This window comes from Eptatretus burgeri, chromosome 2 (genome assembly GCF_056783735.1).
Source record: "Eptatretus burgeri isolate ZD-2024b chromosome 2, Ebu_testis_v1, whole genome shotgun sequence".
Classification (NCBI taxonomy): domain Eukaryota; kingdom Metazoa; phylum Chordata; class Myxini; order Myxiniformes; family Myxinidae; genus Eptatretus; species Eptatretus burgeri.
The window spans coordinates 122,406,515-122,430,547 of NC_140962.1; the positions used below are offsets into that span (position 1 = coordinate 122,406,515).

General features: G+C 40.9%; 1 protein-coding gene across 1 annotated transcript in view; it reads right to left on the reverse strand.

Moving 5' to 3' along the window:
* Window positions 1–3,624: 3,624 nt before the first annotated feature.
* TYMP (thymidine phosphorylase) overlaps window positions 3,625–24,033 on the reverse strand; it is a 69,410-nt gene continuing 49,001 nt past the window's right edge. Inside the window, exons 7-12 of the mRNA XM_085871039.1 lie at window positions 23,851–23,980; window positions 15,174–15,292; window positions 14,931–15,093; window positions 13,756–13,980; window positions 10,183–10,323; window positions 3,625–4,617 (exon numbers count right to left, since the gene is read on the reverse strand). Of these exons, the coding sequence (XP_085727165.1) occupies window positions 4,457–4,617; window positions 10,183–10,323; window positions 13,756–13,980; window positions 14,931–15,093; window positions 15,174–15,292; window positions 23,851–23,980 (939 nt within the window). The 3' untranslated portion in view covers window positions 3,625–4,456. The remainder of the gene's footprint in view (window positions 4,618–10,182; window positions 10,324–13,755; window positions 13,981–14,930; window positions 15,094–15,173; window positions 15,293–23,850; window positions 23,981–24,033) is intronic.

The following is a 24,033-nucleotide window of genomic DNA, read 5'->3' on the forward strand; positions in this document are numbered from 1 at the left end:
TATATATATATATATATATATATATATATATATATATATATATATATATATATATATATATATATATATATATATATATATATATATATATATATATATATATATATATATATATATATATATATATATATATATATATATATATATATATACAAACATATATATATATATATATATATATATATATATATATATATAAACATATATATATATATATATATATATATATATATATATATATATATATATATATATATATATATATATATATATATATATATATATATATATATATACAAACATATATATGGAGCCTGGTGTTGGCGCAGTGGTTAGGGCAGCGGCTTGGCATCCAAAAGGTCCTGAGTTCAAGCCCCGTTGGGCCACTGAATTAATACACCAGGGGGTTAACTCACCGTCATCCTTCCGAGGTCGGCGAAATGAGTACCAGTGTACTGGGCCGGTGTATACCCCGGTTAAAATAGGTGTACCATATCCCTGTGTTGTAAGAGGAGACCAGGGTTGCGTCAGGAAGGGCATCCGGCGTAAAACCTATGCCAAATCACTATGGGGATCATACGGATGATCCGCTGTGGCGACCCCTAAAGAGAGCAGCCGAAAGAAGAAGAAGAAGAAGAAGAAGAAGAAGATATACATACATATATATATTGTTACCGAAATGGCCCTTATTGGAATAATAAATATAGGATTAGCTCAGATCCCCCATTAAATGCCTGTTTAGATCGGTTGTGTGGTAAAAAGGACGTTACATGTGTGTCGGGAGGTGTAAAAGGCTGTTTTGATGTCTGATCGGTGGTGGTGGAACAAGGGCCCCCTTTCCTTCCTCCCCTCTACGGACGATAGGCCCCGCCAAGTTGGCTGGGAGGGTGTAGCCAAGGGGAGGAGGTGGAGCGAAGGGGAGGAAGTGATGCGAAGGGGCGGGGGCTTTTGTCGGCAGTCGCCAAGAGAGGGTGCTCGTGGAACGAAAGGAAGAAACGAAAGGAAAAAGTGAGCTCTCAGTTTGGAAAACGGAGTCGGAGAGGAAGGCGTCCTCGTGTGTCGAAGGAGCTCGTGTGTCGAAGCGAGCGAACGAAGGCTTCGTAAAGAGGATTGTGTGTGAAGAACAGTTGGGTTCTCGAGGCGTGCTCGGAGTCGCTTCGAAGCCAGCGAAGGAAGGAGGCATAGTGTTGGATCTGCTGGGAGAGACGCTGAACCGACCTGCACGTTGAGTATTCTGCCGTGCGAGGGACGGCAGTCAGCTTTGAGAGGCTGCCTGCATGTGGAGTCGACGATCGACTCGTATGGGGAGGTGATCGACAGGTTCGGCCTGCGTCTGGCCGTGGAGTCTCCATCCTTACTCACCTCACGGCTGGACACGTTTGCCGATTCACTTGCCCGAGCCTGTCAACCTCGATTTGGGCCTTGTCTGGTGCACAGGTCAGGCCTGGATTTGTGTGCTGGACCTAGAAAGAGATCAGCTGAGGCCCATCGTCGACCCTACGCAAGGTCAGAGCTCGCGGAGACCGCGTGCGGTGCGAAAGGGGCAAAGGAAGGACGAGCTCCATTTCGCCACGCGGCACGTTCAAGCGGGAGTTCAAATCCGTGGACATTCGCCTGTTGCGATCGACATTCGTGCTTTTGACACTGTCCTCTCGTCCTTGAGACATCACCAAGTACTCTGTCTTGTCTTGCATGCATGCTGTTTGTCGTTGTCTGCACGTGTTGTACAAGGCATATTTCGGTAGCGATCCCCTCGAAACCTGTAGACCGTGGTTCCCCAGTTAAAAACGGGTTGAGGTTTGTTGATAAAAACATTGTCGTGAATTTTGCTTGTGTTGTGATCCCCGATGTTCCCCAATAAATCTGGTTAATTCCTATGAAGTTGCCGCTATGGATTAATTTGTGTCGCTTTGAGGAACGATCCGTTCGATTGACATATAACACCAACAAAATGGTTGCAGACTGGTAGACTCCGCTCGGTCTCTGACAAAACCAGTCTGTAACCAGGGGTTCTATTTCCCCAACTGGCAAAGTACAAGGATTACGTTGGTATCGCGATTGAAGGCGCATGACCCGAGGCCTGTGCTGAGCCGGCCGGCGTTATAAACCCCGGAGACAGCGGTGGTGAGGATGGCGCCAAGGACCGGGTGAGAATCCCGCCACCCTGGATTCGTAACTATATATATATATATATATATATATATATGTATATATATATATATATATATATATATATATATATATATATATGTATATATATATATATATATATATATATATGTGAACCCGTGGCCGAAAAAACAGTTCGGACAGATAGGCAGAGAGCAAACCTATAGTCCCCTCCGGTGAAACCGGTAGGGGACGAAGAAAAGATGACTTGAAATGTACACAATTTACTCAGCAAACTTACGATGAAAGACAAACACAATAGACTGGAAAATCCGCAATAAGAATTCAATACGATTGACTCCATAGATGAAATAAGAGCAATTAACTCAACAAACTCGTAGGATCAGACGTAATTGCCTCGACAACCCCTTTATTAAAATTAAATGCAACTGATTCATGAAACAAACATATTTCATTATCTTCTTAACAGTTGCATGAAGAAAAATTGCAGAAAATAAAGTTGGAAATGAGCAATCGACCTCTTTCATTGAAAGAACTAACGTTTGTTGATGTTCAATAAATTTAAAATTCAAACGACGAGCAAAGAACGCGTGAATTCCCCCCGTTTTATCATCTATGGCTTGTACTGCATGCCTCCACTATGTGAGGTACCATACATGCACATTTCCAATCTCAGGTACCATACTTTGTTCCGATCTTAGAAAGCATTGGTTCTGCCGATGCAGTTCTTTGGCCAAGGGTCATGTTGAACGGTTTGAACATTGACTATTAATCACCTACCCAAAACTTAAAAATTTAACAATGATAACCTATCCAAAATTTGATTATCAACTTACGATAACCTATCCAAGACAAATATTAACTAACGATAACATACCCAAGACTTTAAAATTGAATAATGATAACCTCTAAGACTTGAACATTAATTTACAATAACCTATCCAAGACTTGGAAATTTACTAACAATAACCTACCAAAGATTTGAACATTTACGAACAATAACCTCCCCAAGACATGAATATTGATGAATGATAACCTAATCAAGACATGAATATTGACTAATGGTAACCTACTCAAGACATAAACATTGACAAATGATAACCTACCCAAGACATGAATATTGATGAACGATAACCTACCTAAGACATCAATATTGGCTCTGTGACTATTGGCTCGGCCAAGACTTTTACAGACTTCCTTTTGAAACGCACCTCATTTTAGCTTTTTATAATACATATTACTACACTATAATTACCAAGTCACTCCTTTGAGCTACAAATCACATAATCAAGAGCAGCAGTCCCATTATGATTTCTTACAATATAAGTCAAATTCTGAGCCATTGTCCAGGAAATTAGAAATTTAAATAGTACTGGTCTCTGCGTCTTCAATTTGTGCCTGTTACTCTGTTTAATCTAGTACAAACGATGTGGTGTGATGATGTATCTTTCAATCGTTTATCACTTGAAAAAAATATCAAGAGGCAACATGAAATTATGATGGCAAGGTAAGTTTTATTGAACATTATTAATGAACTTTCAGATACACTATTGAGAGGAAAATGTATATGTGCCATGAAAAAAAAAACTAAATTTTTGATCATCATTTATAAGTTTTGATCTCTTCCAAGATTTACATGAAAGTTTTTCTCATTTTCATCAATTAATCTCAAAAAATAATTCCTTGCTAATTCACAAAGAAAGAAAAAAAAAATCTCTTCCTAATTTCATTGTTTGGTGGACGTTAAAGATCCCATCGTGTCCTTCACAAAGAGTAGGTGAGCTATCACCATCATTGTGGCCAAATTAGCAAGTTCCTGCCCTCTCACTGGGAATGCAATGGCAAACCACCCAATGTAATCCTTCCCGTGAAGTTGCTTTGGCAGCACTGGATGTGCCTTCGAGAATAGCATATCGGAGTTAGTTTTATTCCTAATTTAGGATGTAAAGATATATTCAATAAGTGTAAACTGCAGTAGGTCTTTATTATTGTAAGATAAAACATTACTATACTGGGTGAAAAATGCAAAAGCATAAAAAAAATTATGTTAAATTTGTTGTTATAAAGGAAGGAAGAGGACAACTGTACAACTGTACTCATATCTGAAACTTAATTTAGTTTGCATTTGCTCAGAAAAAACACTTGTACCTGTGGGTTAAAAAAAATCCAAAAGGTTGAGCAAAACCTTCATTGTTTGTGTTGTACACAAAATTGAAATTACCTTTTGATCGATTATCTCCAAAAAATTTGCTACATGGAAATACATATCAAAACAAGCAAAGGTAGAGTGTTGTTCATGTTACTACATGAAGGCAATCAAGTGTTTCTAAGCTTCATCGAGGTTCAGGTCTTCTGGACGAATAATGTGAGTAATGCGTTTGGATGTTTGGACCTTTGATGAAGCAATAGTCACAGAAGCATGAGTGGCTGACATCTGTTCATCTGTGAGTTTGGCTTGGCTGTGAAACACACGAATCCATGGCTGACCTGTTGAAGCAAAAAGTGCAAACCTTTATTGTCTTCATGATAACAACAAAAAAAAAGTTGTTGATGACTTTTTCTGAGGTCCTCAGAAATCTCTTCTGATCGGGGCATGACACGCTTCTACAAACCGTCATCCAATTGATTGAAACACTTGACTGTAATTACCCCCTGAATTGAGTTGATTAATCAAGAGGTTCACCTACTTTTTCTGACAAAGAAATTGAATGTTGGATCATTTTGCTCAATAAATAAATTAAAAAGTAAATTTTTTTTGTGTGATATTTGTTTAATCAGGTTCTTTTAAAAAAAAAAAAATCGATTATTAGGACTTCGATGAAGATCTGATCACATTTTCAATCAAATTTTTGCAGAAATACAGAAAATTCTTAATGGGTTCACAAACTTTTTCTCACCACTGTAACATGTTCAAGCTCCTTACCGTGTTCAATAGAGATCAATGCAAGTATTATTAGCTCACCTGAATGTAGTTCTGGGGAGCTTTTGCGATCGAGGAGTGTCCGTAGGTGAGTTAGTCAGTCAATCAGTGAGTCAGTCCATGAACACTTCAGTCATTATTGTTTGAACCAAACAAATAATTTTGATGAAACTTGGCCTCAAGCTTCATATCTGTTGCCCAATGAAGGTGTATCGCCCACATCAAAATCTGCACTCATTAAGGGGTTGTAGAGGTGGATTTTCTCTTTTAGTAATTTTGTAATCAGTCTGATTGAATATAGGCATTAATAAGAACTGTAATCTCATTATCCGCTGAATATTAATTGAACTCGTATTGCTATAACTCGTATTAAGAGAACTCATATAATAGCTAAAAGAGAATCCAAAGGAAATGTAATCACCCATGTCTTATTATATTCCTGTGCTTATTAATTCATGTGCTTGCTGTTGATTTAACATGTATCTGTGAAAGTAATTTAACCCTCTGACTTGGAGATGCTGGATGAGCTTCATTCAACCTTAATTATTTCGATTAAGCATATCAATATATAATATAACATGTCATTTGTGACCTGATATAACACAAATTAATTTTACTTCTTTCAATCTGCAATGCCTAGTGGCTCATGTGTGTGCAGTTAGCCTGCACAAATGATTGTTTATGCTAGCAAGACTGAGACTGTCTGGGAAACATGCCAAAGTGATAACAGAGTTGCCAATTCCCTTTGTACTTTCTCGGCAGTTGTATGTACTCAACTTTGGTACTCCTTTCTCAAACCTTGAGAGTTGTTTGTGCTCTATTCTGATTGATTGACCTTAGGCCAAAAAAAAAAATGTTGCATTGGCGTAACGGGTCACTGAAAAATAGGGTAGGTCGGTCGGGATCTTTTTTTTTTTTTTTTTCCTAATAAATCCCTCCCAAAATCTCCCCCGGCTCGAGTACCACCCTTTTTGTCGGCGGGTTCTGTCCGAAACACTTCCGGGTTTTTGCGATCGCGATCGCAATCAACAAGATACTTGAAAACGATAGCAAAACAACAAAAATAGCAATAAAATAGGGTCGGCAAAATTTTTCAATAGCAAAAAAACAAAAAAAAAAACGTAGGGTCGGCGGAATTTTTAGGGTCGGGCGGGTTACGCCAATGCAACTTTTTTTTTTGGCCTTAGGTCAGCTCCAGGTCTCGCTTGCCTGACCACCCGATATATTTTCCTCCCAACCCGTTCTATGGGAACCCTTTCTCTTCTTCTATGGGGACTAGCCACATTCAGCTTTATTTAATTCAATATCTATGGGAAAGTTCAAGCTGTGGAAATTGTTTTCTTCTATCCTGTGTTTCACCCATCTATTCCCTCCACCCATCCTTGCTCCTGCATAAGAGGGATTACTTTTGAACTCCTGTTAGTGAAGTTTATTGATTTCAATTCTGTGTTCTTCCTCCACATACATAAATAAAGATTCTCCTTTGATGTGCCGACCCTGGGTGAACATTGAGTACTTCCACGACGGTATACGGGGGAGGGGAGTTGAACCCCAAAATAGGTATTTGCTCTCTTCTCTGAAACTACATACATGATTTTGATGAAACTTGACGATAACATTTTTCACCCATGATGTACCAAAGTGTATCGACCGCATCAAAATCTGCGCTCATTAAGGAGGTCGATTGGGGGAGGAGGAGAAGGTTGACCCCACCCCCAAAATAGGTATTTGCTCTCTTCTCAGAAACTATACACACAATTTCGATGAAACTGGACTAAAACCTTCATCACCCGTAATATACCAAAGTTTATCGTCTGCATAAAAATCTGAATCTTCACTTATCAAGGGAGTCCACGGGGTGGTGGGTCAGTGGTTAACCCCACAAAATAGGTATTTGCTCTCTTCTTGGAAACTACACAAACAATTTAGATGAAACTTGACTACAATCTTCACCACCCATAATGTACCAAAGTTAATTGACCACATCAAAATATGTGCTTATTAAGTGGGACTAGGGCAGGGTTTTTGACCCCCCAAAATTGGTATTTGCTCTCTTCTCCAAACTGCATATACAATTTCAATCAAACTTGACAACAACTTTCATCACCCGTGATGTACCGAAATTTATTCAGCATCAAAAATGCAGGATCTAAAGAGGTCTGCGCGGGGAGGGGGGCGGGGGGGGGGAGGCTTGAGTGACTTGCTGTTGATCCAGGTGAGCGTCAGGACAGGTGGTCCTATGTTTCCCTCATACACGCAAAGTGAAAGGTGTGGTTAAGAAATTGGTTCATGGCCATCTGTTCACAAACAGCAGTTTATGGTCGAGGAACAACTAAATATTAAATTGAATGTTATATTTTGAACATGAATCAGAAGACAAGTTTGCCATTTAACAGTACTTTGGCACTGAATTTGTCCCACATTTATTCCCACATGAAATCTCGCACATCTGCAGAGAGGAGTGAGATCATATTTTTGCTCTGTCTGACTCTCCAACAAAATTGAAAATCATTCGAAACAGGAACCTTACTGTTTTAAAAGGATGTCATAAAGGACACAAATAACTAATGTAACGTGTTAGATGGGGTGGTGTTATCGACATTGCACCATCGGTGGTAAATTCCAAAATTTATTTATTTATACGACTTTTACACCCTTTATTTTATTTAAATTGAATTAAATACTTCAACATTCCTCCCCTCATTCTCCCAATGAAATTGCATCGTTTTAATGGATAAAATTGGTCTGGTGTTGATGTGGCACAGGCATGATAGGCCGAATGGCCTCCTCCTGAATCTAATTTCCTTGTGTATCCTTGTAGAACGCTGTGGAATACAATCGCCTTTATGGCACTTTCAAAACCCTTTGTTGAACATACTTGGACATGTTAAATAAGGTGGTATATAAGGGTTATGTATAAGACTGCTTCCATAGCGCTAAACTTGCGGACTTTGTTTTGACTATCTTTAAAATCATTATTGTATTTCAAATCCAAGTATAAACCTGAACACTGTGTGGGGTAACGTGTTCTTTGATCCCTCTAGTTAGCTTGTCTCCCCATGCAGCAGAAGATGGGGTTTTGCAATCACTTCTGTGTGTCTGTCTTGTGTGTGTGTGTGTGTGTGTCTGTCCGGGCCATAACTTTTTTTTACCATTTGTGCTTTTATCAAATTTTCAAGAAAGCTTTATGATGAGAATATGGACAAACTTATCTTTATTAAAATAATAATAATAATTATTATTATTATTCTTCGACCCTTTTTTGGCCTTTTTATTATTATTATTTTAATTATTTAAAAAATTTTTTCCTCCTTTTTCTAAAACATTTTGTTTTCCTCAGCAACCACTTATCCAATTGACACAAAATTTTCAGGGAAGGAGCGACCCCCCATAGAGAATATTGAATTAAAATTGTGACATCATTGGCCATGTGGTATTGCAGCCATCTTGGATTAACGCAAAGATTAAACCATTATATCTCTGAAACCGCTGATCGGAAAAAATTGAAACTTGGCTTATCTCATTCTACTCCCAATGGAGAATAAATAATTGTAAACATGATGTCATTGGTGAAGTGGTATAGCAGCCATACATGTTTTAATCAAAATCCTTGTTTACCATTGAGATGCAGTGTGTATGTCCAGGCCATAGCATTTTTACCAATTAAGCTTTTGTCATCTTCAGAATTAAGCTTCAACAAACCTTTATTATGAGATTGTGGAGAACACAATGAATAAAATGTACCAATTTTTTTTTAAGCATTTTTAGATGCTTTCTAGTTGCCAATGAAATAGGTTGGCCAGTGGCTATTTGTTTCTTGGCATTGTTTATGACATCATAAATTTAATTATCCACTTACATTAGACAGATGTCATACATGTCATAGGTCAGGCAGATGAAGTTTCAGATTTTTTAAAGGATAAGGATTTAAAATTCAACCGATTATAGCTGGAATACCACTTCACCGATGACATCATCATTATAACCCTATATACCCTTGGGGAGTTGAAGACATATGCCAAGTTTCAGTTATTTCGTTGAGCGGTTTCAGAGAAGATGATGTCCAAATGTTTTCCTTTACTCCAACATGGCTGCCACACCATGTGACGTATGATGGCAGAGTTATCAACAAAATATTCTCCGTGGAGATTCCCTCCTATGTTTAAAGTTTTACATAAATCAGAGAAGTGGTTGCAGAGAAAAATTTTTAAGCAAAATTCTATATGAAGATGTGTACACAAACATACACATTAATAGTCCCGCAAAGCCTTTGGGGTGAAAGTAAACATGGGATTTGAACCCAAGAAAGCAGCATTATGAGACAATTATCTGATGGAAGCATCAACAGCCAGAGCAGAACAAGTTAAACCTTTTTTGCAAGAAAAAGTTAAAATATCATCTGTTGTTTTTAAATGGTCATTGACTTTGACCGTTTTCTTGGCACAAAACCGATTCCTATTACTTTACGAAAGTGTATAATATCAGCATGGGTTTGGCAAGCACATCAAACTGCAAACCTACGAGGATGTTCAAAAAGTTATACAAATGAGATCTCACAATTATCCAAGAACCACACACACTCTTGTGTGCAACTTTGTGGCTGTTGGTTGCATCATTGCTAAGGGATGCAGCTGCGTCACTGATGCAGTGCCCCTATTACCAGTACACTGGTACCCATTTCGCTGACCTCAGAAGGATGACAGGCTGAGTCAACCTCACCAAGTGTCACTTCGGCAGCAGACAGGGCTCAAACTCAGGACTCTCAGATCCCAAGTCAGCCACCCTAGCCACTAAGCCAACACCAGGCTTTTCAAGAAACACCAACGTTTGTTTATTCTTCATTCTGTAAGTGTATACTGTATAGTATTCAAGAAAACATACAAATGTATTTTTATATTTAATACACACTGTATGAGCCTCATTGTACTTTGGTGTGTCTTGGACCTTTTGCAATGAATCTTGTTCGTACAACTTTTTGAACGCCTCATGTTTCTAAATTATTTTAATGCTGTTGTAAGCAGGTAAAGGAAGAAAAAATTATCACAATTTATTTTTAAAGAAAGAGCTTAAAATTTTTTTTAAAAATCAAGATTTAAAGATGGTGTTGTAGAAGCAACAATGAGGTAACATACCCTTGTTTATTGGCTGTCCTACTGGGACGAGAATTTGAACCCCGACTTTGTGATCAATCACGGCTCCGATATCTGTCCGGCCTGCTCCCATTTTGAGCAGGAGATGAGCGAGGGCCACTGCATCGATGTCTTGCACGAAGCCTACCGAACACGCATTTGCTGCAACGCTCACGACAATATGCACGACATACCGGCCAGATACTTTCATTCACCGCAATATTGTATACACTTGGCTATTCATCCAGAACGGAACTGTCAACTCACTTCACCATTCTGGTGAGTATAAAAGTTCTGTTTGCAAATTTAGACACCATACAGCAAATATCATAAAGCAATCCACAAACTAACAGTGTTCATCGAAAATCTTTTGGTGTACACATATATCTTGACTCTATCTAGCAGATCAAAAGAAAAAAAAACACTCAAGGTTTTTCTATTTATCGGGAAAGTAGTGAAGCCTTGTAAAGAAAAGATGTCTAAAATTCGAAAGAGCCAAGTTTAGGTGAACATTTAATCCTGACGATGATTCGTCAGGATGATTCGTGTGGTTTGTGCGTGTGTTTGTTTGTTGTGCTACTCCTCCGACAGTTCTGGGCTGATTACATCCAAACGAGCTATATAGGATCAGCATGACCACAATTAATGTATCGGGGTGTATTTATCTTTGCTGGTGGTTTTAGGGGGTGTTTGAGGGTGGGGTCACAAATTTTCTATGTAAATGTGTATCGTGTAGTGCCGCCTCCAGGTGGGGGAAGGTATTACAAGTCTCCATCATTTACATTACAGTGCTCCTGTCCCCACGTTTTCCAGTGTAGGGAGGTGTTTTGAATTATAAGCAGTAGGTATGCTCTTGCTTCGTGCACGTAACCCGCGTTATTTTTATTATTTTCGAGAATGATTGATGACGCAAACTTACAATGCTTTAATTAATGGAAACAATATCCTCAACAAAAGCAATGGCACAACATAAGCGGACAATGTCACCACCTAAACACATGGCCAAACTGAATGGGGTCCACTATGTTAACGAGAAAAGATGCAATTTATTTTGACACTTGAACCACAAGGCAGTGAGGACACACGAAATAAAAAAAGCATGTGGATATGATGAACAGCTCAGATGAATCATACAGTCAGAAAAAAGTACATCGCCAACACAAATGCAGTTCTGTACTGCAAATGCAAGTGGTGAAAGCCATGAGGCAAGTCAAAATGATTTCAAAAGAGGGCGATACAGCCAAATTGCAAAGCTGAAAGAATATTTGGAATTGAGTAATCAGAGCAAAGTCATGTGAATATGCCAACCAGGGAAACACAGGACTTTCCATGCAGCAGACATTGTACGGCATATGGAGGAAAGCCACAGTCACTATCGATGCAGCAGCTAAATTGGCAATATCTCAATGGATTAGGAAAGATAGCGAGGTTTGAGACACAACATTGAATTTCATACTTAAAAACTAAAAATAAAAAATTGTTTTTTAAATAACAAGTAAGGTAATGAACGACCCCTCAAATATTATTTTCCTGCAATAATACTATAGTGGGACAAATTAGCATAACAATTGTGCATTTTGTGAGGAAAGCACCAAATTTGGCACACTAGTAGCCTAACATATTATGAACAGATTTGGATATTGGGCCATCTCAAATTCAGCCGCTCATGGCTGTGGCAGCCATTTTCCACTGTCATCAAAAATTTTGAGATGGCCCAATATCCAAATCTGTTCATAATATGATAGGCTACTAGTGTGCCAAATTTGGTGCTTTCCTCACAAAATGCACAATTGTTATGCTATATTTAGCTAAGTTTCCCCACTACTACCCCAAGTGTAGCCTGTGAATGAAAGTAAGGGGAATGGATATTAAGCAAATAGAACAATAAATGTACACATACCGGTAATCAGCTTTAGTTTGGCACCAGGTAGGCTTACACATGTGATTAACCTATAAACTAGTGTTTCTGGAAAATTTCCAACGTCAATTGATAAAGGTAAACTGACGTAAAATAGTGTAATACGACAAGTGTATGTAGTGTCAGACAAAAAAAAAAAGTCAACAAAAACTCGATTCCTCTAATTCTGAATGGAAATTCAGTAGCTAACTAGAAGTGCCACTCGGTGGAGCACATACCTCCACCAGGCTGAACAGTTTAAGTTTTATATTCCACTGACGGTCCAGATCCAGATCCGGCCTATTCGGCCTTGTCACACACCAAAATCTAATCGGCTTATTCTTGTCACCCATCCAACTCATCCACCAAGTTTTGACATAATCTCCCTCCATCAATCCATTGGGATCGTACTCTGTACAGAACGTTTGTGCTGCCAAAGCAGTCTCCTGGGCTATTGGGCACAATCCTGGACAGGTCGCCACTCCGACGCAGGATACTCGAATGGCTCAATCATCCTAGCAAGCTGGTACTCATTTTGACAACCTCTGAAGGATGACAGGCTGAGTCAACCCCACCTGGCATTAATTCAATGGCTCAGCAGATTTAAACTCAGGACCCAAGGATCCCAAGCCCACCACCCTAACCATGAAGCCAACACCAGGCAGACATCATAATCCATCTACAACTTTTTGAAATATCCTGCTATGTTGTATATCGATTTTGACCCTCTCTCTCTCAATGATGAAAAATGACTAAAAATTAATATAAATTCTTGTATCCGGACCCGAATCTGGTTCTTCACCAAAATCGAATCGATTCGTCCTTGTCACACACCCAACTTGTCCACCAAGTTTCGTTTGAATCAGTCCATAACCTTTTGAGATGTCCTTCTCATAGACAGAGACAGGGGTGAAAACAACCTCTGTCCACCTTCGGTCGCAGAGGTGACAACCAATCGACTTCCCGTGAGGCCTTGTGTGGCGTAATAATATGGTGGTGTTCACCTGCGGTTGTGTTGAATCTTTGCTTTGAAACGATTACAAAGCAAGAGTGGAAAGGTGGGCAACAGTCCAATGCAAAGAGTGAGTTTGAAGGAAGTCAGTGGGATGGCCTGGAGGTACGCACACTCGCTTCTAAGGTGTCTAGCCCGGGTTTGAATCCCGACCCAGCACTATAAACTGTCATCCCGGTGTTTCACAGACAGGGTGATGCATCAATATGTGTGCCGTCCCTCGGATGGACGTTAAACAGGCATCCCTTCTGCCAGCATCAGTTGATGGATGTTTAAGAACCCACGGTGTCCTTCGCGAAGAGTACGCAAGCTATCGCCGGCACCCTGAACAAATTACAAATTCCTCCCATAACCGGCAGAGGGCATTGCATCAGTGGCACAGCCACGCCCTAAGCCAATGATGCTACCCCGCAGCCTTGTGCTGCATACAAACGAAGATGAAGGAGAAGGAAGTCAGTGATGCTGCAAATATGAGCGAACAAACACCAGCGAACGGAATAGGAGGCCATACAAAGCCGTCACAATTTTATTTACTTTATAGATTATTTATATTATTGTGATAAAAAGTTTACTTTGACAAGACCAATTGACAATAATAATAATATCAACAATGAAAATCACCAAAAAAAAATCTACCCAAGTGCGATTTTGGTTTATTACCACATACCTGCAGCATCAGCCAGAATGTCTGTGTGGGCAGGAGCCTGTCCCAGGGTACCAGGAAAGTCTTTCTGTTGGCAAAGACGATGGGCCACGTCGGGCATCACACCCTGGGCCTCTAACATGGCCTCGAAGCATGCGAGGGCCGAACCATTCTTCAAGCTCTTCTGGATAATTTCGCTGCCTTCTTTGGCTGAGCCAGCCTTGCCGACATTGTGCAGGAGAAGTCCACCTAAAATTGATGAATGACCATCATTATGTTCCCAACACAGCACAATGTCACAATTACGTTAAAGCAAGTTCAGTGTTGCAGCCATTATTGGAGCCTCTACATTAAATAGTTGTCATTATGCTTTTCAAGATGCTTATATAGCCCGGTGTTGGCTTAGTGGTTAGGGTGGTTGTCTTGGGATCTTAGGCTCCTGAGTTCAAGCTCTGTTGGCCACTGAATTAACCATCACCAGATGGAGTTGACTCAGCCTGTAATCCTTCTGAGGGAGGTGAAATGAGTTCCAGTGTACTGGTATTGGGGCGCAGCATCAGTGGCATAGTTGTACCCCAACAAAATGATAGCTACCCAGCAGCCAAGCTGCCATATGCAAGAAGAAGAAGAAGGCATGTACATTCCATCTGTATGTTACCTAGATGTTTCATAGGACAAGGCCTTCATTTTACTTCTGTGTTTTGAGTAGCAATATTACACTAAGAAAATTGCTGAAGACTTATAAGGTACAAATCTAAAACCGAAAGCTAGTCGTATAATAAGCAGAGATGGAGTGTTGTCCGCACATAAGTCCAATGACATAAAAGGACAATTATGTGGAGGGTAGTGGTCATCTTGAACTGCGTTAACCTACGGGTGTTTGACCCATTATAGGATTGAGGAGGGGGAGAGTCGTGACAATAGTTGAGAGATAGCAGAAGACCATGCGACTCCTAATATTATGTGATAGAACCTGTGATGTCCAGGTCCTGAGAGTTGACTACATCTGGTAGTAAAGGGTAGGATTCAGGTGAGTTGTGAAATATCCCTGAACATCAGGTGAGAAGAACAAAATCAGGTCACATTGTGTCATCGAAATGAACAAATTTTCATATTTTTAAAATAACATGTATTATGGGGGATGTAAAAGGGGGTAGGGGAGGGGGGTAGTTCTCTTATCCGCTCTGTATACTCCTTACCTAAGGTAACAACGAGGTCATTGAGGTCTTCTGGACCTTCTCCATGCAAGCATTCCAATGTCTCCATGACCTCCAATGCATTTCCAATGCAGAGGCCAATGGGATGATCCATTTGACTGAGCACAGCGACAATTTTAAGTCCCAAATGGGCCCCGGTCCTCACCTGAAACCGTACAGGTGAGATGTGTGATCTATCTACAGTCTGATTAACTGGATTGACCAACCGGTGCATCAGGTTCTTACCATCATCTCTGCAAGTTCTTGAGCAATTTTCAGTGTCTTACAAAATGCAGCTTTTCCGTATTTCACATCCAGAACCAATGCTGATAGTCCTTCTGAAAGCTTCTTCGACAAAATGGAAGCTGTACAAAAGGCAAAGTTGGAGTTTCATCAAATATCGTTATAACACACTAGGCTAATTCAAAAAAAAAATTAATTAAATTCGAACCTCGGCCAACTCAGACCAAAGTCTTTAATAAAAAAAATGTTACGTGCTGCTTTCTTGCTTGATGTTCAGCACTTAAAAAGGCCATAGAGCACGAACAAGCAGCCATAGGGCGCCAATAGTAGCGCAGGCTTTTACAGGCCTAATGGCATCCTGCATTCAAGTTATTTATAAGGAAACTCATATAAAAACGACTTGTACATACAACACTGGGGAGCAGACTACAGACTGGGAAAGGTTCACTCATTCCGATTACGGGCTATCTCAACTGTCACCACGCACACTGGTGGATAGAATTGGCCCCTATAGGTCACAGCACGCAGATACTGTGTGCTTTAATCAAAATAATTAAAGGAATACAGGACTATCAGCTATTTAACACATCTAAAACACACGTTTTAGAGCACGATAAAATACCAAATGAAAAAGACAAGTTTACCAGCAATGAAGCTGGAGTCACCTTAACTGCAGGTTAACTAAACGATGAAGTCCTCAACTGAGTTTGCATCTTATTTTCACAGTTCTAGTTCTGATGTCTTTGGTGATGCTGCGGATTGTGTTCCCTGGCTTTAACGGTAGCAATTGCAGCAAATTCCTTCTGGAGCTTTAAAGCCTTTAAACTTGTGTTTTTGCTTCTCCATACGACTAATTTATGTGCAAACTACCTGGTAAGCAAAACAGTGAGTCCAAGCGTAGTCACAGCACGAGACTCGTGGAAGGCAGGCAAATACAGTCTGAGGGCAAAGCCATAACTGCTTTTGGCGGAGTGACTAATGATTGGATCAAAGTCGTGGCAATGTGCTAAATCGGGAAACTCTAGACAATGAGGCATGCGGTAACTGAATGTTGAAGTACAAAAGCACTTTTCAGTTTCATTGGTCATTTGAGAAATGACATTTCCAAGTCACCTCTTGAGCCCCATCTCTGCACATGTGTCATTACATTAGCTGAGTAATGTGGTTTGTAGTAGTCATGCCTGCACATCACTTTGGTGACCTCGCCAAAGTGTTGGGTGATAGGCTGGGGTAGGAGTCAAGGGAGAATGAGAGTTAGATCTGGATCACTTGCTCCGTGGTCTCACTTGTCCTGGTGCTCCACCATGCTGATCTGTTTGACAAAGAACCAAATTTCCCAGAACACTCAAATTCACTCTACTAGCCAAATATAGACCCTGTTCCATCAAAGGTGGGTTTTTATCTCACCTGGAACGTAGTTCCAGGTAGCTTATGGGATGGTGCATCGTCCGTCCGTCTGTCCTCCACAAATACTTGCAGCTTCTTCTCTGAAACTACACACACGATTTTGATGAAACTTGACCACATCCTTCATCGCCCGTGATTTACCAATGTTTGTTCACACCATTAAAAACCGGGCCCAAAGGTGGTCTATGGGGGGTTGCCCCCCTCCCCCTCCCCAAAATATGTATTTGCTTTCTTCTCCGAAACTACACACACAATTTTGATGCACTCCTGAGAGCACATACCTCCACCAGGCTGAACAGTTTACGTTTTGTATCCCACTGATAAGCCAGATCTGAATCTAGACCTTAAACAAAATCGAATTGGCTTGTTATTGTCACCTAACCAACTCATCCACCTCGTTTTGTCATAAGTCGTCCACAACTTTTCGAGATATCATGCAATACATCATTTTTAGCCCCACCTCTCAATGGTGAAAAATCACTTTAAAAATTCTCCAATCCAGATCCGGATTCGGATCTTCACCCGAATCGTATCAATTAGTCCTTGTCACACACCCACCATGTCCACCAAGTTTCACCAGAATCGGTCCTCAACTTTTTGAGGTATCATGCAATGTCGTTTGTGGCCGCATCTCTCAATGGTGAAGAATCACTTTAAAATTAAATAATTATTGTATCTGGATCCAGATTCGGATCTTCACCAAAATTGAATCAATTCGTTTTTGTCACAAACTCAAATTCTCCACCAAGTTTCGTTTTGAATCCATCCGTAATTTTTTGAGATATTGTGCTAAATATCGTTTTTGACCCTATCTCTCAATGATGAACAATCACTTAAAATATTCTCCGATCCGGATCCGGGTCCGGATTTGGATCTTCATCAAAATTAAGCATTGCTGTCCTTGGCTGGTCAATTACAGGCAAAAAAATTTTAGAACGATTGCTTGAAAACTGTGTCCAAAAATTGTGTGATAGACAAACAGACGGACAGACAACGTACTTGGCAAAAATTATTTTCACCAAGTAACAGACAGACAAGCCGGTAGGCGGACATGGGTCGCCGAGCATCCGATGACCTTTGACCCCTGATCTGAGTTAATCTAGTACTAAGTACTTACGAAATTGCAATCAAATCGGTTAACGCGTGTATGAGCAAAGGGGGCTTTGATTGGTCATTTTGCCTGAACAATGCACTCATTGACCTTTGACCTCTGACTTAGCCGAGATAGGTCAATATATCCTGAAGCAAAGTTGTAGTACTCATTGAGTACTATGTACCTATGAACTTTCATTCGTATCGGTTAATCCGTGTAGGAGCAAGGGTGCCTTGAATGGTAATTTCGCCTGAAAAATGCACTTATTGACCTTTGACCTCTGACCTACTCGAGATAGGTCATTATACAAATGAGCAACGTTGTAGTACTCATTACGGTCTATAAGCATGTAAAGATTCATTCGATTCAGTTCAACCATCTTGGAGCTAGTGTACTTTGAATTTTCAGCGGGAATGCTCAATGGCCCTCGGACACCCAAATTGAGAGGGTCACCATTTGGAAACTATAAGATATAGAAAAAAAATTGATGTCATATAGCGGATAGAGAATCACCTTAAGATTATGCATACCAAATCTCATCGAGTTCCATCTACTGATAACTACTCGGTATTAATTTGAATGAAAAGTACCGAAAATGCGGTTTGATATCAGAAATCCCCAAAGTTCGAGGGGGTGCTGTGGGTGAACAAAGATATAAATCGAAAATCCGGCTCGATCGTTTGTGCACAATTTATTCCAGACGATTAGTGTGAATTTTCATGACCATCCGACCATAACCCTAGAAGGAGTAGCATTTGGCGCGAAGGCACCTCCAGCTCTCGCATATTATCGATTTTTGCACCACTAATTGACCTTTGACCCCTGACCTAAGCGAAATCGGTCAACATGTCCTGAGGCAGAGTTGTAGTACTCATTGAGTACCATGAACCTGCAAAGTTTCATTCATATCGATGTACTCACCTGGTCGCTAAGGGGCCTTCAATTTTCACCAATTTTCACGCATACCCTAATTGTCGGGGACGCTGCGGGTAAAGTATTCCATATATCACAAAAACTGGAATATATTTGATAGAGCATCACCAGTCGACCATTCGTGCCAAATTTCATAACCCTACGTGGGATAATGGCTATCGGAATTGATTTCGCATGAACGGTACCGATTTTGAAGGTTTTTTTCGGTTGTTGCTAGGGAACCAAAGCGTCCCTAGCAACCATCACAATTTCCAAAGCACTGGGTTATAAGATGTACCTACCACCGAGTTTGGTCAAAATCCGCCCACGTTTACTACCAATTATGCTGATGACAAACGAACAAACATCCAAACAAACATGCAAACAAACAGACAGAATTACTGACAATAAGGGTCACCTATTTCGGCGACCCAACAAACAGACAAACAAATGCTACAGCCCAACATACTTGGCGAAAATTTTTTTTTTTTTCGCCAAGTACCAAACGGACCCAAATGCAATATCCTCTCCTTCGGCGAGGGTAATCATCGGTGCAGCTTCAAAAACTGGACCTATTCATCATGATCGGTCTTTAAATTGGCAATATTTTTTTGGTAATAACAGTCGTCCGAGGAACTTATGTAAATTACTGAAGTTGAATAAACAGGTTTCTGAATCATTCGAAGTCGAGTAAATACTAGCTTGACTCTTCTACTAACTTATTGTCTTGAATATGTTTGAGCTCATCTGATCTGCAAAGCGAAGAAGAGTCATGTCGAGTTGATATATATATATATATATATATATATATATATATATATATATATATATATATATATATATATGTATATATATGTATGTATATATATGTATATATATATATATATATATATATATATATATATATATATATATATATACATGATCGAGGCTCATGGAAGAGCTGGAGTGGAATGAAAGGGAACAAAATGGAAAGGGGGAAACACCAAGAGCAGAATAGAAGTGAGAGTGAGATTGAGGGGCAGAAGGACACTCACCTTGCTCAGTTTGAAGCCGTGAAAACCAAGGCCTTCAAAATAATTGGCATCTTCCATGATGAAGCTGAACCAGTGGGTCTATCGCTTTGCCATCGTAGACAGGTCGGTGGTCTCTGTGTTCTATCGCCTCCTTTCTGGACCTCTCTGTGCTCTGCCCTTCTCCATGCTTTGTCCCCCTTACTCCCCCAGATTTCTGCAGGGTGCATGTGGCCCACCTGCAAGCCCCTTCTGGAGAAACTCTCAAAATCCAGAATGACTGCTCACCTCCACTCATTTGTTGCTGCTTTTTCCCACCTGTTGACCCAACTTTCATATCCCCTTCAATCTCATTCTTCCCTCGAGGATCTTATAGACAACTCTTCACCACCTTCTCAGATCATCCCCCATCTCAGATACATGATCATCCAAAACTATGACCTTTTCTACCCCTGGTAAACCCCCAAAAAGTCTCCCCCCCAAAAATTTTTTTCCAGTTTTTCCTTCCTGAAAGTTTGCTTCTGTATCCATCTTGTCCAACCCCATCATTCTCCTCTACCCCTCATTCTTACCCGCATCCCTTGTTTGTTTGTCTTTGTCTATTTTGTCCCTCAGCCCTGCTGTTGGTGTTTCCCCCTTGTCTTTCTGCTTTGCCTATTGTTCTGTTTCTTCCTGATCCAATTTTCCCCAATTTGTTTCACATCATTTTTATAATGGAAGATGTGAATGCAAAACCTGACTCTAATATAGAGGTAAACAAAATTGTCAATGGCTCATGACTTTGTTTCTTCCTTTTAAGTAACGATCCCAATATGGTAGAGGATGAGGAGGTGGATCCAATATGGAGCATTTAGGAGCAAGTGACCATAAAATTGTGTGTGCAAAGACTCTTTTCAGGGTTGAAGTTCAGGATAGTAGAGTAAGGCTATTAGATTTCAGGAAGGCAAACTTTTATTTGAGGGTATGAGGAGAGAATTGGGTGATGTAGATTGGGAGACTCTAACAACAGGACAATCAGCGTCAGAAAAATGGGAAACCTTCAAGGACTAAGTGTGTGGAGTGCAGAGGAAGTACATTCCAATGAGGTGTAAAACTAGAAGTGGAAAGAGGCCAGGGTGGTTGAGCAGTGAGATAAGGAACGCTATTAAGGAGAGAAAAAAGGTATTTATTAGGTTTAAAATCACAGAACTGGAGTTAGATTTATATCACTGTCGGAGTAAACAGAGGCAAGTGAAGAAAATAACTCGACAAGCAAAAAGAGAGTATGAGAAGGACATGACTAAGAATATTAAACATAATAGCAAGGCTTTCTTTAAGTATATCAGAGGAAAAGAACAGGTTAGGACCAGTGTGGGCCCATTGAGGAATAACATCAGGAGAGTGGTAAGTGATGAGAGTGAGATGGTAGGCTTATTAAACAGGTATTTTTTTTCAACTTTTACACAAGAACGGTCAGGAGAATTGCCAATAGCTGAGAGTATTTTTCGAGGAGGTGAGGAAGGGCTTTTACAGAAGATCCAGGTTGGAGTGGAGGAAGTAAAGGAACAGATAGGTAATCGAAGAGAAGATAAGGCTCTGGGTCCAGATAATATCCAACCGAGAGTGTTGAGGGAAGTGGTTGAGCAGGTAAGTGAGATATAACAGATATTTTCAAGAGTTCACTGGAGTCGGGACAGGTACCCGAGGATTAGAGAGTAGCAAATGTAACACCACTATTTAAGAAAGGAACCAGAGAAAAATTAGGGAACTCTTGACCTGTTGGTTTGACTTCATATCAGTTGTGGGGAAGGTGTTGGAGACATTAATTAAGGACCAGATGAGGAACCATTTAAATAAATAGAAACGAATTAAAGGTAGTCAGCATGGGTTTACCAAAGGTAGTTCCTGTTCAACAAATCTTTTAGAGTTCTATGAAGCAGTGTCTGATTGGGTGGATGAGGAAATGTCAGTGGACATCGTATTTCTGGACTTTAAGAAGGCATTTGATAAGGTACCACATCAGAGGTTATTAGCCAAAGTGAGGGCTTGTGGAGTGGCTGGTCAGGTCGATAATTGGATTGCAAACTGGCTTAGTGATAGGAAGTAAAGAGTGGCTGTGTGTGGGAGGATGTCTTGCTGGGAGGATGTAAGTAGCGGGGTACCTCAGGGATCAGTACTCGGACTATTACTAATCATTATTTACATCAATGATTTGGATAATGGGGTAAAGAGTAAGCTTTTCAAATTTGCAGATGACACAAAGCTTGGAGGTGAGGTGGATAGCAGAGGGGGTGGTGATCAGATACAGGAAAGTATTGATACTTGTATAGATTGGGCAAAAGATTGGCAGATGTAATTTAACCTGAGCAAGTGTAAGGTGTTGGAGATGGGAAAGAACAATGAAAATAGAGATTACAGGATGCAAGGGGTAATTTTGGAGCGTGTCACACAGGAGATTGATCTGGGGATGGTAATAGATATGGGAGGTAAGCAGGCAGCATGGTGCCAGGTAGCTATAGGGAAAGCAAATCAGGTTATCGGTTGTATTTGGAGTGGGATAATTTATAAATCAAAAGAGGTGGTGTTAACTTTGTACACGACTTTAGTGAGGGCCACATTGAGAATATTGTGTGCAGTTCTGGTCACCGCAGTTCCAGAAGGACATAGATGCTATCGAGAGGGTTCAGTGCAGGGCTACTAGATTGATTCTGGGCCTAGCTGGACACAGCTATGAGGAGCGGCTGAAGGAGACAGGGCTTTATTCACTAGAAAGGAGGTGGTTACGAGGAGATATGATTGAGATATTTAACATCATGAAAGGTATTGATAAAATAAGTGCAGAATAATTATTCAGCAAAGTAGACAGTGATAGGACCAGAGGCTGTAGCCTGAGAGTGAAGAAGAGGAGAGTTTAGACCATAGTAACATGGGGGACTTTTATTCAGAGAGTAGGTAATGCATGGAATGGTCTCCCTGGAAAGGTAGGAGCAGCAAAAACAGTAGATATTTTATACTTTAAAGTATAATTAGATAGGGACCTGGAAGTTCTGGAGATAGAGGGGTATGGGGTTGGCAGGACTTTTCGGTCGTTTGAGCATTGATGGGCGATTGTATGCATGTGTACGGAGTACTGTTGGTGGGGTCTTGTGAAGGGGGGTTGTGTGGTTCATTATGTGTGTTTTTAACCAAGCCCATACACCCTCCCCTGGGGGGAATAAAAAAAACCTCAAAAAAAAACACAATTAATTTACAAAACAAACATTTTGCATTTTTTTTTATTTTGATATCGTGTTGATAAATTAGTGTGGTGGTTGACGTGGCACAGGCATGATGGGCTGAATGACCTCCACCTGCATCTAATATCCTTGTGTTACCTTGTAATGGCGTTACGTAACACCACTGGAAACACTCCTCGCCCCCCACCCCACCCCACCCCACCCCACCTCACCCCACCCCACCTCACCCCTCACCCCACCCCACCTCACTCCTCACCCCACCCCACCTCACCCCTCACCCCACCCCACCTCACCCCTCACCCCACCTCACCCCACCTCACCCCTCACCCCACCCCACCTCACCCCTCACCCCACCCCTCACCCCACCCCACCCCACCCCTCACCCCACCCCTCACCCCACCCCTCACCCCACCCCACCCCACCTCACCCCTCACCCCACCCCACCCCACCTCACCCCACCTCACCCCACCTCACCCCACCCCACCTCACCCCACCTCACCCCACCTCACCTCACCCCACCTCACCCCACCTCACCTCACCCCACCTCACCCCTGTGCAATGCTCCATAACATTTGGACATACACTCGAGCCAAACAAAGCCAATGGAAATCTGAAGCAACCAACATGGGCAGTGTATAATCAGCAGAGATCAGCCATATCATTTTGATTGTGTACCATGGTTGGAGTCAAGTGACAAATGTGGGTGGAGTCCAGCAGCTGCCTGACCAATCGGAACACATTTCAAAAATTGACCCCAAACAGGAACCACAACAACAACAGCAACAATTCAAACACACGGAGCTCTCATAGTCCTGCCACACGTCGAAGGGAAAGAAAAGATTTGAGCCAAACTTCTCCCAAGACTGACCCCCCCCCCCCAAAAAAAGCCTGGAATAATGAAGGCCGTTAAAGAAGTAGAAGTTGTTGTCGACCCTGATATATAACTCACTGCCTGGACATTAAATGGGGTCGGTTAAGAGATGTGGATACTAAGTTAATGGCACACAAATGGAAAAGAAAAATGAATAAAAAGCTCTGACCTGTAATGAGCGGAATACTATCTACAGTGGATGTGACATTGCGGATGGCGTACGTGATACGGTCAGCTGGCACCAGTTGGGTTGTCTGACCCATTATGCATCCGCCGACATAATTTAAAATATGAAGAATCTGTCCGAGCAAAAGAACTGAAATTACAACTCTGCATACAAGCCTTTGATATT